Raw genomic sequence first — 17573 nt, 5'->3', positions numbered from 1 at the left:
TCGTCTCTCTAAACCAAAGAAGCTGGGCGAAAAGCGCGTCGGGGTGGAGAGATACAGTGCTAATTCACCCCTTCACTACAATCTGACATCCGGTGGCAGGTATATGTTAAATCTTTGCTATCACAAATTGATTACAGTATAACGCAAGTGGATCATACTGTATCTATTAGGTTTAACTGCAGGATTTATAGGTTAGCATGACTAGATGCACTCTTCTCATACTGCAACACCATAGCTGCATATCTCCCATTATATGAATTGTCCTGGTATTGTAATATTGAAGTCCAAAAAAAAGAGGGCACCGCCCTTTTAAACAGCCAAGGGATCTACATGTCACATAGTGCAAAAAGCACTAACCGGATCATACAAACTTCTCGACAGACTCTTTATGCGTCTGCGCTTACCATGGCGACCATATCCAGAACTCAGGTTGCGTTCCACAGCGTTTCTGCTTCCTCTGTTCCCGGTGAGCGGCTGCACACTGCTCTGGCGTGTCCTTGATCCCCACGGAGTGCCTCCGTACGGCTGTCACCAATTCCGGTAATTGCTACATCTAGATATATCTATATATATAAGAGGCATTGTGATTACTCACTAATCCTGCCCCCTGCACAGTAGCTCCACCCACCACCACATCACCACACAATCCTGCCCCCTCCCCATTACCACACACAATCCCGCCCCCACTACATTACCACACACAATCCGCACCACATCACCACACACAATCCCGCCCCCCACCACATCACCACAAATAATCCCGCCCCCCCACCACATCACCACACATAATCCTGCCCCTTCAACACATCACCACACATAATCCCGCCCCCAACACATCACCACACATAATCCCGCTCCCCCACCCCATCACCACACATAATCCCGCCCCCACCCCATCACCACACATAATCCTGCCCCCCACCCCATCACCACACATAATCCCGCCCCCCACCCCATCACCACACATAATCCCGCCCCCCACCCCATCACCACACATAATCCCGCCCCCCACCACATCACCACACATAATCCCGCCCCTCCACCACATCACCACACATAATTCCGCCCCTCCACCCCATCACCACACATGATCCCGCCCCCCACATTACCACACATAATCCCGCCCCCCACATAATCCCGCCCCCCCACATTACCACACATAATCCCACCCCCCACATTACCACACATAATCCCGCCCCCCACCATATTACCTCACATAATCCCGCCCCCCACCACATTACCACAGATAATCCCGCCCCCACCACATTACCACACATAATCCAGGCCCCCCCACCACATTACCACACATAATCCCGCCCACCCATCACCACACATAATCCCGCCCACCCATCACCACACATAATCCCGCCCCCCCACCACATCACCACACATAATATCCCCCCAACACATCACCACACATAATCCCGCCCCCCCACCCTATTACCACACATAATCCCGCCCCCCCACCCTATTACCACACATAATCCTGCCCCCCACCACATTACCACACATAATTCTGCCCCCACCACATTACCACACATAATCCCACCCCCACCCCATCACCACACATAATCCCGCCCCCCACCACATCACCACATAATCCTTACCCCCACATTACCACACATAATCCCGCCGTCCCACCACATCACCACACATAATCCCACCCCCCACGACATCACCACACATAATCCCGCCCCCCACATCACCACACATAATATCCTCCTAACACATCACCACACATAATCCTGCCCCCCCACCCCATTACCACACATAATCCTGCCCCCTCACCCAATTACCACACATAATCCCGCCCCCACCACATTACCACACATAATCCTGCCCCCCACCACATTACCACACATAATCCTTCCCCCACATTACCACACATTAATCCCGCCCCCACCACATTACCACAGATAATCCTGCTCCCCACCACATTACCACGCATAATCCCGCCACCCCACCACATTACCACGCATAATCCAGCCCCCCCACCACATTACCACACATAATCCCGCCCCCACCACATCACCACACATAATTCAGGCCCCCATCACATTACCACACATAATCCCGCCCCCCCACATCACCACACATATTCCCGCCCGCCCACCACATCACCACACATAATCCCGCCCCCCCAAAACATCACCACACATAATCCCGCCCCCCCCACCCCATCACCACACATAATCCCCCACCCCATCACCACACATAATCCCGCCCCCCACCCCATCACCACACATAATCCCGCCCCCCACCCCATCACCACACATAATCCCGCCCCACACCCCATCACCACACATAATCCCGCCCCCCACCCCATCACCACACATAATCCCGCCCCCCACCCCATCACCACACATAATCCCGCCCCCCACCCCATCACCACACATAATCCCGCCCCCCCACCCCATCACCACACATAATCCCGCCCCCCCACCCCATCACCACACATAATCCCGCCCCCCCACCCCATCACCACACATAATCCCGCCCCCCCACCCCATCACCACACATAATCCCGCCCCCCACCCCATCACCACACATAATCCCGCCCCCACCCCATCACCACACATAATCCCGCCCCCCCACATCACCACACAATCCCGCCCCCACCCCATTACCACACATAATCCCGCCCCCCACCACATTACTACACATAATCCTGCCCCCACCCCATTACCACACATAATCCCGCCCCCCCACCCCATTACCACACATAATCCCGCCCCCCACCCCATCACCACACATAATCCCGCCCCCACCCCATCACCACACATAATCCCGCCCCCCCACATCACCACACATAATCCCGCCCCCACCCCATCACCACACATAATCCCGCCCCCCCACATCACCACACATAATCCCGCCCCCCCACATCACCACACATAATCCCGCCCCCCCACCCCATCACCACACATAATCCCGCCCCCCACCACATTACTACACATAATCCTGCCCCCACCCCATTACCACACATAATCCCACCCCCCACCCCATTACCACACATAATCCCGCCCCCCCACCCCATTACCACACATAATCCCGCCCCCCCACCCCATTACCACACATAATCCCGCCCCCCCACCCCATTACCACACATAATCCCACCCCCTCCATTACCACACATAATCCCGCCCCCAACACATCACCACACTATTGTTATTAACTTCATTTTAAGTTAATTTACCACCTGCGTAAGCACTATTGAATGTTGTCATTATTTACTTTAGTTTAATCACCAGCAGCGTTAATTAGATAGCAATGAGCATACCGAGCGTTAGCTGGCTGGAAACATCTAGTATATATATATATGACTGGACAGACCATTCATTCACAGCTCCCCTGATGAAGCTGCCTCCTTGAGCAGCGGTACGCGTGGAGATTGCTGTATCCTTATCTGTTCATTGGTATGGGTCATTTTTAATCCTTGTGTCCTTTCTCTTTCTCTCCACTATTGTGCCAACAGCATAGGTCAAGACAGGCAGGTTACATCACAGGTTATTATTAGATATATATCATATTGTATGCATTTGAATTTTTTGCACATGCACTGTATTTGTTATTATGCTAATTGTATTTAGCCTGTGTCCTACATGGCTGTACATTTTTGATGCATTCTCTGTTTATTGCATTTCATTTGCATCCTGTATGTCTAATATACAATATATTTTTCCTGTGCTTGCATACATGGTTTAGGCCGATTTTGGCCTACATCTCTAGGACGTAAAAGTGCTTTTTTAGACCGTAAAGTATTTTTTCTATCTTATGCACAGGCAGCTCTATGGACTTATTATTTCCCGACCCATTATCTTACAGATTTAGGATTTGGCCTAAAATATTACAATGTTGGGGTCCTGTATATTGGCATATCTCATTATGCCTTTTAATTGTATTTAATACTTTATAGTTTGGTTTGTGCAGTCAAATAATTTTTCTTTATTTGGTGATCACTATCTTTTTCATATTGCCTTTCTCTTTTTGTATTTTCAGTACTGTAATACCAGAAATTGATGTTATTATTTACATTATACAGCATTATCTCCTGTGTTCCTCCATTTTCAGCACCATTTCTGAGTTTTTAATTATTTGTTTTTAATATTTTCAACACCTTTTACTTAATAAAATATATATTTTTATGATGGACATGAATGCTCTTCTCTTCTGTTACATAGAAAAAAATAAACAATTATACTCACCTTCCATCAACTCCCCCTCTGTGTCCTCTTCTGAAGCTGGCAGCTGAATTCAGTGCGCCCCCAGTCACGTGCACGTCGACGTCAGCTGCTGACCCCTGATTAGTCGTCAGTGTGTATTGCTGCTCAAGTTCCCCTGCCTGACGGGTCTCTGCCCTGGAATACACTTCAGCTGAATGTGCGTCAGAGAACACACATCCAGTTGAAGTTTGTTGGTGGCGGTGGGCCCCCCATCCGCATGGGACCGGTTGGTTGCTATTACGACCGCAATCGTTTCACCCCTGAGTATGAGGGCTCAATTCTAAAGTCACCACTATGAGAACATAGGAGATAGAGCCTACATAGGGAAAAAGTGATGAAAATTGCAGGTTTGAAATCATATAAATTGTAATATTTCTCATGTGCATACATATGGCAGCAAGATGAAAAAGTGCCTGGAGTGATAGGTATGAAATAAAAGCAGCTGTCTTAAGTTCAGAAATGTGTAAAATTACAAAGTGCTTGTAAAAACAAGCACCACTGCAATGTACCCCTTCTTAAAAATGTTCTTCATTCTCAAGAACGGAGGGATTTTCAATTTTATAGTACACAGCTAATTGTCTGGGTTACCGACCACCCTGCAGTCTCAGAGTGGCTGGTAACCTAGAAAAGGAGTATGCAGTGCTACCAGGCTTGATGCATTAAAGCCTGAATGTTGCTCTCTGAAGCTGGATGGATTGCAGGATTAGTGGTCACGCGCTTCTGACGTGCTGCCGAGATAAAGCTAAATTTTATAGCAGATTGGGAAAGCACTCAGTTTGCAACTATGGCGCTGGTCTGAACTGTCAATCCTCAGGAGCGTCCCGACCCCGATGAAGCAGGAAGCCTGGAGGCAGAGAGCGGTGAGCTCCTGAGGCTACACCTTGCGGCAACCTCTTTTATGTCAGACTAGATGGTGGCCCGATTCTAACGCATCGGGTATTCTAGAATATGCATGTCCACGTAGTATATTGCCCAGCCACATAGTATATTGCCCAGTGACGTAGTATATTGCCCAGTGACGTAGTATATTGCCCAGTTACATTGTATATTGCCCAGTGACGTAGTATATTGCCCAGTGACGAAGTATATTGCCCAGCCACGTAGTATATTGCCCAGTGACGTAGTATACAGCATAGAGCCACATAGTATATTGCACAGCCCATGTAGTATATTGCCCAGCCACGTAGTATATTGCCCAGTTACGTAGTATATTGCCCAGTTACATTGTATATTGCACAGTGACGTAGTATACAGCACAGAGCCACGTAGTATATTGGCCAGTTACGTAGTATATTGCCCAGCGACGTAGTATATTGCCCAGTGACGTAGTATACAGCACAGAGCCACATAGTATATTGCCCAGCTATGTAGTATATTGCCCAGCTATGTAGTATATTGCCCAGCCACGTATGACACAGGTTAAAAAAATAAAAAATAAACATATACTCACCTTCCGCAGGCGCGTTGTAGCTCTGTCGCCTGTGTGGGCTGCAGGCGGCAGCTTCCGGTCCCAGGGTGTGATGACGTAGCGGTCACGTGACCGTGTCGCGGTCACATGACCGTGACGTCATGGCAGGTCATTCTGCCAGACCATCCTTGCCACCGGAACGTTCCGCTTGCATCGCGAGGAGCGGGAAAGGCGGCGTAGGTGAGTATATAATCATTTTTTATTTTTTTTATTATTTTTGACATTAGATGTTTTTACTATTGACGCTGCATAGGCTGCGTCAATAGTAAAAAACTTGGTCACACAGGGTTAATAGCAGCGGTAACGGAGTGCGTTACCCGCGGCATAACGGTGTCCGTTACCGCCGTCATTAACCCTGTGTGAGCGGTGACCGGAGGGGTGTATGCGGGCGCCGGGCAGTCAGTGCGGGGAGTAAGGAGAGGCCATTTTCTTCCGGACTGTGCGCATCGCCGATTGGTCGTGGGCGTTTTGCCACGACCAATCAGCGACTTGGATTCCATGACAGACAGAGGCCGCGACCAATGAATATCCGTGACAGACAGAAGGACAGAAAGACGGAAGTGACCCTTAGACAATTATATAGTAGATTATTTGTACTTGATTCTATAGTACAGTATTTTGTACTTTCTCTTTGGAGGCCTCTGCATTACACCATATATGGTTCATTTACTGTTTTGACTCTTTTCAGTGCAGATGGACGTTTTGAGGGCTCTCTGATGACAAAAGCAATAATAAAATATGATGGGACAGTAACATGGACTCCACCTGCAAGCTATAAAAGTTCCTGCACCATGGATGTCACTTTTTTCCCATTTGATCGCCAGAACTGCTCAATGAAATTTGGATCGTGGACCTATGATGGGAACATGGTCGATCTGATTCTTCTAGATGCAAATGTGGACAGAAAGGACTTCTTTGATAATGGAGAGTGGGATATTTTAAATGCCACTGGTCTGAAAGGGATGAGGAAAGACGGGCTGTACTCGTATCCATACATCACATATTCTTTCGTACTGAGGCGGTTGCCACTATTTTATACATTGTTCCTGATCGTCCCTTGTTTGGGACTGTCTTTCCTAACTGTCCTTGTGTTCTACCTTCCTTCCGATGAGGGAGAAAAATTGTCCCTTTCCACCTCTGTCCTAGTGTCCCTTACGGTTTTTCTTCTTGTTATTGAAGAGATAATTCCTTCCTCCTCTAAGGTCATTCCCTTGATAGGAGAATATCTCTTATTTATCATGATCTTTGTGACATTGTCTATAATTGTAACTGTCTTTGTTATTAATGTCCACCACCGCTCCTCTGCGACCTATCATCCAATGGCCCCATGGGTAAAAGGACTTTTCTTGCAGAAGCTTCCAAGACTGTTATGTATGAAGGGGCATGTTGATCGTTTCTCCTTTTTGGAATCAGAAAGTACTGCCCCAGTGGCCAAAGCTAAAATATCCGGCAAAAGAAAACACATCCAAGCAAGTGATGGAGAAAGGATCCTAATTGCTTTCCTGGAAAAGGCATCCGATTCTATTAAATACATTTCAACTCATGTCAAAAAGGAACATTTCATCAGACAGGTAAGTGTACAGTGAGGTGGACTTTAATTAGTGTAAAAAAAAACAAACATACGTGGTGTGAGACTGACTTGGACCTTAACCCCTTCATGACATGGCCATTTTCTGTTATGTTTTTCCCTCCCCGCTTTCCATTCCCATAGCTATGTAGGGCTTGTTATTCTGTGGGGAGAGATGTACTTTTTAATGTCACCATGCATTCTACCATATAGTGTACTAGAAAACAGGAAAAAAAAATCCAATTGTGTTGAAATTCCAAAAGAAGTGCAATTTCATAATTTTTTTTTTATTTACCGTATTCACGATATAGTAAAATTGTTCACAATATGGTAAAAATGACCTGGAAATATAATTCTCCAGATCAGTACAAGTATGCAGATATCTAACATATTAGTTTTTTTTTATTTGGAAATTTGCTTTAAAATTTTTGTTTGCTTTTGTCATTTTTTCAGACCCATAACGTCTTCATTTTTAAGGATATGGGGCTGGGTGAGGGCTCATTTTTATGCCCTGAGCTGACTTTGTTACTGATACCATTTCGGGTTAGATACAATGTTTTGATTGCCTCTTATTATACAACTCGATAGTGGCCCGATTCTAACGCATCGGGTATTCAAGAATATGTATGTATGTATGTATGTAGCAGCCACATAGTATATAGCACAGGCCACGTGGTATATATAGGAGGCATGTAGTATATAGCAAACAGTACGTGCCCTGTGCTGTATACTATGTGGCTGCTATATTCATACCTGATGCATTAATACAGGCCACGCAACATATAACAGTGGCCACGCAGTATATAACAGCCCAAACAGTATATAACACAGCCCACGCAGTATATAGCTGCGACGCAGTATATAACACTGGCCACGTAGTATATAACGCAGGCCACGCAGTATATAACACTGCCCACGTAATATATAGCACAGCCCACGCAGTACAAAACACAGCCCACATAGTATCTAACACTGGCCACGTAGTATATAGGTCTTTAAAGGGATTTGTAATGTCTATTGTTGGTGACGCCACCTGTGGTGTTCGGTCGGTGGGGACCGACGCTGCTTAAAGGGGTCCTCTGGGGTGATGGTATGCAGCAAGATGGTGATGCTTCCCACAGGTGAAGCGGGGTCCCCAGGGCTTCCCAAGTGTAGGGCACTGATGGTGTGATGGATGGTATAGCAAAGTACGAGGACACAGGTTTGCAGTCTTTACCTGGTTTACTGATGGTAGTAGTAGTCCTCAGTCCAGGGTACCATGTGCAGGGTAGCTGTGGTCCGGCCGGCTTGGAGGCAATAGGAGATACCTCTCCCAAGTAAGGTCTGTAAGCCTTTCCTACTTGTGTTATTTAGTTGATTAGGTCCCTGCCGCTTGAAGCTGAGTGCAAGTCCCCTCTCTCCTGTCTTAAGGCCAGTCTCACACGTCCAGATAATTCCGGTACCGGAGTTATCCGTGTCCGTGTGCTCACGTGGCACATCAGTGTGGCAGACATGCGGCAGCCGTGTGCCGCCCGAGGACCACACGGACCGTACAGGAGAGACAGCGCTACAGTAAGCGCTGTCCCCAGCGCTACAGTAAGCGCTGTCCCCAGCGCTACAGTAAGCGCTGTCCCCAGCGCTACAGTAAGCGCTGTCCCCAGCGTGTGGTGCTGAAGCCGGCATTCATCCCTTCTGTCCTGCTCGGCTGAAAGCAGCACTTGCAGGAGAGAAGGGATGAAAGATCAAGGTTTTTTTGTTAAAAATAAAGTTTGGGGTCACCTCCCGCGTCCCACCCCCCGCTTGCAGAGAAATACCCAGCTCCCGCGATGCCTCCTCTCAGCGCCGGCAGCCTGTCCTGTGTGAGCGGTCACGTGGTACCGCTCATTACAGTGATGAATATGCGGCTCCACCCCTATGGGGTACCAATAGGAAAAATTCCCTATTGTTGCCGGGTACCGGCCAGCAGATCTCGGCATGTGCACTGGGCTTGGGCCCACCATTTTTCTGTTCACCGATAGTAAGCAGTGCTCTTGAACAGAGAATGGAAACACAAAGGTCGGCAATTCATTGAGAAATATGGAATAAACAGCTTAAGTCGCAATATTTTTGCGCAACTCGACAATTCTGCAAAACTACTGCGACTTCTTGCAGTTACACGCCAGTCTTGGCCAGCTATGGCAATATGGGGTAGAAGGTGCGGAATGGGGCGTGGTAACACCTGCCTGGCAAATTCATCATAAGTTACCCCACTAAAGTGGCATAACTTCTCCAAAAATGAACGCCAGCTCCCAGCACTTGATATCAGACGCACCTGGTTCATTAAAGGGGTTGTCTGGTCTAAAATGAAAAATTTGCTTTCGCTGTGTGACTGCAGACTTCACAATCCTAAATCTGGACAACCCCTTTAAAGGTCTATGAGAATCACAACTTTTTTTTCTCTCTATATAAAAAGCTTTGGAGTACACGGTGAATTCAGTGACAATTATGAGTGTGCATATATATAACATGAAAAGAAAGTTTGCTTATAGCTCACCTGGTAAGGCTACGTTCACGTTTGCGTTGTTGGGCGCAGAGTCGGCAACGCAACGCAAAACGCATGCACAACGCGTTTTGTGACGCATGCGTCCGACGTTTACATGAAATTTGACGCTCAAAAAACTACATCATGTAGCGTCGGCCCAAATGACGCATGCGTCACAAAATGCTTGACAACGCATACGGGCGCATGTCCATGCGCCCCCCCATGTTAAAGATAAGGGCGCATGACGCATGCGTCGGTATCCGTCGACGACGCTGCGCCCAACAACGCAAATGTGAACGTTACCTAAGAAAGCCCATTTATTTCTTAAAAAAACAAAAACAAAATAAATCCATAAACCACGTTTTCTGTACAACAGTGCCCCCTTCTGGTAGAACATGTCAAAATGCTTTACTATCCTATCAGTGCAAGCTATACGAAAAGATGTGTGCACAGGTTATACAGAATAAGTAAATAAGATAGATGAAGGGCCCGATTCATTATTGCATTTGTGCCTTTTTGTCTAGTTTGTTTTCTCTGTCTTTTTTCCATTTGCGCATAATTCTTGTTTTTGTTTTTTTTAATCTAAATAAATCTAATAATAATAATAATAATAATAATCTAAATAAATACATCTAAATAAATAATTTTTTTTTATTTTTTTTTTTTATCTATTTTAAATGTGTTTGCTCTTTTTTTAGGTAGACCTTTGTAAGAGGGGTTCAGGGTTTCCAGAATTTTCAGGTGATTTATTAAGACTTTTAAAAAAAAATTCAACATTTTTCACAAATACACTCCAGCCTTACACCTGGAGAAAATGTATGTACGCCCAAAATTTTTACGAAAATTTTGCAACATTTCTGTGGAACATGCCACTTTTTTGCGCTAAAAACGTTCAGGCAAAAATAAATAGCATCTTTTAATTTTGTGCAAAATTTCTGAACCATGCTCACCATTTTGAAAAATCTGGCACAAAAAAAGTCAACGAATGCCACAAGACAAAAAAGAAAAGTGACTTGGAAAAAAAAAGATGAATACGGGCCAAAGTTTAAGAAAATGTTTTTTTGACTCAAAGTAACAGCACATCGCTAGGATATGCCATGACTTTATGATTTGTGGTGGTCTGACCTCTGGTATTCACATGGCCGATTCATTATTAGGCCGGGGTCACACTAGAGAGAAATACGGACATATGAGGGGAGCAAAAACAACGCATTGCACTCGGACCAATATTTCTCTATGGGGCAGCTCCTATCTGCCATATATTTCTCGGCAGTGTTTTACGGGCTGAGAAAATCGCAGCATGCTACGTTTGTCAGCGTATTGCGCAAAAATCCGCCAAATGAAAGTCTATGGGGGCCTCTCCATTATTAACCAGGCTTAATGTCACCTTACAAAAGCAAGGTGACATTAACCCTTATTACCCCATATCCCACCGCTACTCAGGAGTGGTAAGAGAGTGGCCAAGTGCCAGAATAGGCGCATCTTCCAGATGTGCCTTTTCTGGGGTGGCTGGGGGCCGATGTTTGTAGCCAGGGGGTGCCAATAACCATGGACCCTCTCCAGGCTATTAATATCTGCCCTCAGTCAGTGGCTTTACCACTCTGGTGGAGAAAATTGCGCGGGAGCCCACGCCAGTTTTTTTCCATGATTTAACCCTTTATTTTAACACCTAGAGCTCCCAAATTTTACACACAGACACTTCTAACATTAGTAGTGAGGAATATGTAATAAAAGAAGGGATATGAGATGGTTTACTGTATGTAAACCATGTCTCATATCCTGTCGGGTTTGATAAGGAGATAGCAGAAAAGCCGGTAATTCAATTGCTGGCTTTTCCTATCTAGCGCTGTATTAAATGTATATATATCAGTATAAAAAAGGAGAAAGAAGACGGAACCGCCAAAGCCATTAAGCTGCTAAGCTATTTATTATCAGGTGTTTCTTTTAACCTTACGGTTGCATGCTATACTTCATGATCTCGGGTGTTCTTTGAAAAATAACATATTAGTCCACTTGTGTAAATGAGAAGAAAAAGGAAGGCACTTACCGATGTGTTAAAAATTCCTTACTTTATTAGATCTTCATTTAAAAATCCATGGCCCGGAGAGTGATTAACGGAGCTTGTGTGAGCAGGTGTAGACGACGGCCGTTTCGTGCTGTATAAGCACTTCTACGGGACTGACACGTAGAAGTGCGTATACAGCACGAAAATACACACCCACACCTTGCCACCGGATGACATACGGATCACTGTTCAGGGAACATTTCTGTGTATTTGGTCCTTAAAAAACGGACCGTATTTTTATACGTTGTGTGTGACTCCAGCCTCACACTTGCTCCTTTTTTTGTTTAATTTTTGGGTTTTTTAGCTTGTTTTGTATTTACATTATTTTTATTTAAAATTTTCCCTTTTTTTAAGTTATTTTATACGTGTGAACAATGGTGATTAAATGTGTGAACCATGAATCACCATTTTGAATAATTTGGTGCAAAAACGTCAGTGACTACCACAAGTCAATGATCGAAAAGTGAGTAAAAAAACCTGCAGATGTTAAATCGGCACCACAGTCTTCCATCCCAAACGACATCCCTGGAATCTACTCATGGCTGAAAACACCACAGTACAGGGAAAAAGAGTAAAGGGTTCACATTGCTGAATCAGCTTTAGGTCTCTTCATTGTCAGGATCATTGACGGTTCTAGAGACCGGAGCGTCCCTGATCATAAGTTAGAGTCAGGTCAATGGTGGGCAACTAGACTTCTACTTGGCATAGAAGGCCTCTCCTATGATGAGAGGTCAGAAAACTTGGGCTTGTTTAACTTAGAAAAGACTCCTCAGAGATCTCATTTACATGCATAAATATATGTGTGGTCATTACAAAGGGCTGGTGCATGACTTATTCCTTCCAAGGACTGTACTGAGGACTATGGGGCACTCATTACGGGTGGAAAAAAGGCGATTCCGGCAGCTAAACAGGAAAGGATTCTTTACAGTTAGAGCAGTCAGACTGTGGAATGCCCTACCACAAGAGGTAGTAATGGCAGACACTATAACAGCGTTTAAAAAGGGCTGGATGATTTCTCACAAGAAATGATACGCGAGTTATAAATAATCTAGCGATAGAGAATGAATTAGTGGTGGAGAAAGGATGACCTTTGTCTTTTTCAACATGTATAACTGTATAAAGTTATGGCTTACTCTGTTGATATAGCACCAGTTTATGGGATGGGAATAGCGCTTTCATGGTTAAGGGTTAACATACGTCAGATATTTCACAGAATCCAGACAGATTACATAATGCATTTCGTGTCTGGTTTTCCCATGTTGCCATCTTGCCCATACATCATTTATACTGCCTGTGATATTCAGGGCATCTCAATCCATCTCAGAAAAAGATCTAATTAAAGTCTATGTTCTCATTACAACAATTTTTTTTATTTACTTTTTTTGTCTACAGCTTTGCTATGTGTCACCATGGTAACAGACCACCAAAACGATAGTCCAGTGTTGCTTTTATTAATCCTCAGCTCCTTTCTAACAAAAAAATATGGTACATTAGCAGGAAATGAGGACATGACTTCCTGAACATACTACGCAATGTTTGTTTATGGTCTGCTATCATGGAAACACATAGCTCTGCATAGTAGCCGTAGACGAAAAAAGGTAAAACATTTATAATGAAGACTATTCAAAGTGATACTAAAGAAGATCCTTTGGAGTGATGAAAAAGGTTGTCAGGATGTTCATAGACTTCAAAGCTTTTTACAAATGAAAACCCAAACAGCTGAGCTGGGATATAAGTTGATATGCATGCAACGTGAAGGCGCATGTTCACACTTGTCGCTAAACAGAGAAAACCTAGGATAAAAACAGAATGAGCAAATACCCCGCAGTAAAATATATATATATATATATATATATATATATATATATATATATATATATATATATATATATATATATATATATATATATATATAGTGCATAAAAACAACATAGGGTACTTAGACAACGTGATTTTGATATAGAAAAATGTAAAAGCCATCACACTGCATCAAGGTGACCCTATTCCAGACAGTCATATCTTCTGGTATTAAAACCTTATCCTATGTCAAATGATGTGAATAAGGGTCAAGCAGAACAGAGACTCCGACAAATGGACAGCCAGCAGTAGGGAGCTATATAAACGAATTGGGTCACCTTGGCGCAGTGGGATGGCTTTGACGTTTTTTGATCAAAATCATGTTGTTAACCAAGTAGACTGATATTTTCATGCACTTTTGCTATTTATTTACTGCAAGGTATTTGCTCATTCTGCTTTTGTCTTCTTACAATTGATCAGAGATCTTATTAATTTACATTTCCTTTCTCTTAGGTTGTACAGGACTGGAAATTTGTGGCTCAGGTTCTTGATCGAATCTTTCTCTGGCTCTTCCTCTCTGTGTCCATCACAGGCTCTGTTTTAATTTTCACCCCTGCACTACAGATGTGGCTGAATAGCTACAAGGTCTAGTCTTCTCACATCGTCTCGTATACGTCAGACTATTCCAGGCCGATCACTGCTGACAGCTGTAGCCTTGTCACGTCAGCCTCACTTTGTAGCAATCAACGTGTTATGTTATACTCCGCCAGTTCTATTGTCTTCAGATAACCACTGTCAAATAAATGTATGTCTCAGTGTTATGAACTACAGGCAGGCTCTCCTAACCTCATCTATCTGGGCATTTAATGGTTGTTTTCAAGTGTTTTCTACATGGGCTATATTTATTATATAGGAAAATGGTAAAATATACGTGTGTAGATAGAAAGACACATACACTCCTCAACATTGAAATTATAACTCCAAGAAGGACAAGATGTAAGGTTATACAAACTGAGGAAGTAGCAGGGTTGGCCAAGATCTGCAAATGATCACATTTTCAATCACCTACTTCCAATCTGAGGCATTTTGGAGGGTCATAAATGTCAGATTGTAAATTATTATTTTTTTTTTTAGCTACACAAAATCATACATTTTGTTTGATGCCTTCTGTTTGTTGAAGTCCCAGTTATCGCCAAAGTGAGAGGAACAGAATCCTTGAAATTAGAGACTTTGGTTTATCACTCCAGCAGATGGCTATGTGCATAGGCTAAGTCTAAAGTGTTTCTCAACTCCTGTCCTCAAGACCCACCAAAAGGTCATGTTTTCAGGATTGTCATAGGTGATGGAGATAACGCTGGAGCAGATGATGAAATTATCACCTGTGAAATACTAAGAGATCCTGAAAACTTGACCTGTTGGTGGGTCTTGAAGACCGGAGTTGAGAAACGCTGGACTAAGATGTCAGCACTATTCAAACAGCAGTGCTCCAGTGGTTGGTCGCATTTCTACCCAGACAATCAAATGACAAAAGGTCCAACTGCATCGGAGTTTGTGACCAGCTTGATCCAGTAGCTGTACCCTTGGGGTAGCAATGACACAGAGCAAACTACAGCTGTACGACAGGAGTTGCAGTAGAAGTCGCTGTGTAGTCCTAATCTTAAAGCGAACCTGTCAGCAGGATTGTGCACAGTAACCTACAGTGTCAGGTCGGTGCCGTTATACTGATTACAATGATACCTTGGTTGATGAAATCCCATTGTGGTTGTTTAATCTTTATTTTCAGTTTTGAGTTAATGATATGCTCGTGCTCTGGGGTGGATTTTATCAACCCAGGCATCATTTTAAATCAATATAACGGCAGCGACCTGACACTGTCTACAGGTTACGGTGCACAATCCTGCTGACCAGTTGCCTTTATGTATATATTTCTTTCCACAACAGAGCAGAAGTAAAAACGCAGCTCTTGAAACAAAAATTAAAATTTTATTTTTTCCAAAAATTATTTCTAGAAGACAAGCATATTTCAGTGCATATTACAGGAAAACTTAGTGGATATCCAAGTACCGTGCACAGCAGTATCAGAACTAGAATACACATTGTTTTAGGGCACAACTACATTTTTCGTAGTTCTAATTAAAAGGTCTTGTCAGATGATTATTAAATAATAGTGCTCAGATAACAAAAAATAAAACAAAACTGTTGAACAGGAATATTAAAAAAAAACAAAAAAAAAACAAACACCTGGAGTCTCAATATTACTATTACATCACTAGTGTTTTAAAGCAAAATCATTTTTGCCATTGTGCAGGTCAAACAAAGCTGGTCATTTCCATGTGACAACCATCGAGTTGTTCGGACGACCTCTCTCTCTGGGTTCTCCCATACACTTTCGGCTCGACTAAACAGTCATTGCTTTAAATGGACAGCAAGGAGAGAGTTGCTCACAGGCACCCCATCTAAGGCCAGTCTCACATGTCCAGATAATTCCGGTACCGGAAACAATCGGTACCGGAATTATCCGTGTCCGTGTGCCCCTACGTTTCTGGTGTACATCAGTGTGGCACACGTGTGCCGCCCGTGTGCCCACTGGGTACCACACGCACCGTGCTGGGTACCACACGTACCAGCATCTGGTGCTGAATCCGCGATTCATATCTTCCCTGCAGCAGCGTTTGCTGCATAGAAGATATGAATAATGTTTAAAAGAAAGATCTATCTGTCCCCCGCCCTCCCACCCCCTGTGCGCCCCCCCGCTGTTCTGAAAATACTCACCCGCCTCCCTCATTGGCTGTCGCTGCTTCCTGTCCTGGCCGCACCTTCTACTGTATGCGGTCACGTGGGGCCGCTCATTTTCAGTCATGAATAGGCGGCTCCACCCCTATGGGAGGTGGAGCCACATATTCATGACTCTAATCTGCGGCCCCACGTGACCGCATACAGTAGACAGTGCGGCCAGGACAGGACACTGCGAGTGAGGCGGGTGAGTATTTTCAGAACAGCGGGGGGGGGGGGGGGCGCACGGGGGGGGGGGGGGGGGGACAGATAGATCTTTCTTTTAAACACTATTATTCATATCTTCTATGCAGCAAACGCTGCTGCAGGGAAGATATGAATCGCGGCTTCAGCACCATGCTGGGGGGACAGCGCTTACTGTAGCGCTGTCTCCTGCACAGCGACTGCACACGGAGAACGTCCGTGTGCGGTCCGTGTTTTACACGGACCCATTGACTTTAATGGGTCCGTGTAATACGTGCGCTCCCACGAACACTGACATGTCTCCGTGTTTGGCACACGGAGACACGGTCCGCAAAAAATCAATGACATCTGCACAGATGCATTGATTTTAATGGGTCTACGTGTGTCAGTGTCTCCGGTACGTGAGGAAACTGTCACCTCACGTACCGGAGCCACTGACGTGTGAAACCGGCCTAATGTGTATGGGAGCCTGTAGAAGCAGATTCTCACCAGCAGATGTTCTCCGTGGGAGGGCATTGTTACGTAACAGTAATCACTACACACAGGAAAAAAAAAAAAAAAAAGTTCAAAAAAACATTGCTTGGCCCATCAAAGAAAACAAAAAAGGTTTAATTATGAGACAACCCTTTTATTCCAGACTCTTTAGTAGTACTACTAAACATAGAAGACAATTACTTTCCTTTCTCCAATTTTTAAGGTGTCTCCAAAAAACTAGACAAAACAGCCATATCTGTCCATAGATTGTGTATAGTACTCTACCAAATATCCGTTTTCTTCATGTGCCTGGGCTACAGTACGAGACACTACCTGTAGACACAGGTGACCGTTTCCGGAAGAGAGCGGCAGGGTTTATCCATTCCGGTATGACCCCACTGAGTAAATGCTTTTGCAACACACCACACTGGCTACATCTATAGTTTTCCAACAATGATCTTAGGCTAGGTTCACATTGCGTTAGGGCAATCCGTTTAGCGCTA

General features: G+C 44.6%; 1 protein-coding gene across 4 annotated transcripts in view; it reads left to right on the top strand.

The window, feature by feature from the left end:
* Window positions 1–14450, top strand: part of CHRNB3 (cholinergic receptor nicotinic beta 3 subunit) — a 187016-nt gene extending 172566 nt beyond the window's left edge. For all 4 annotated transcript variants that reach the window (XM_077275400.1, XM_077275419.1, XM_077275391.1 and 1 more), the window contains 2 exons: window positions 6380–7262; window positions 14134–14450. In XM_077275400.1, the coding sequence (XP_077131515.1) occupies window positions 6380–7262; window positions 14134–14271 (1021 nt within the window). In that variant the 3' untranslated portion in view covers window positions 14272–14450. The remainder of the gene's footprint in view (window positions 1–6379; window positions 7263–14133) is intronic.
* The last annotated feature ends 3123 nt before the right edge of the window (window positions 14451–17573 follow it).

Source organism: Ranitomeya variabilis, chromosome 1, assembly GCF_051348905.1.
Source record: "Ranitomeya variabilis isolate aRanVar5 chromosome 1, aRanVar5.hap1, whole genome shotgun sequence".
In the NCBI taxonomy this organism is placed as follows: domain Eukaryota; kingdom Metazoa; phylum Chordata; class Amphibia; order Anura; family Dendrobatidae; genus Ranitomeya; species Ranitomeya variabilis.
Note: the sequence above shows the minus strand (reverse complement) of the source record. Positions and strands in the feature narration are given on the sequence as shown.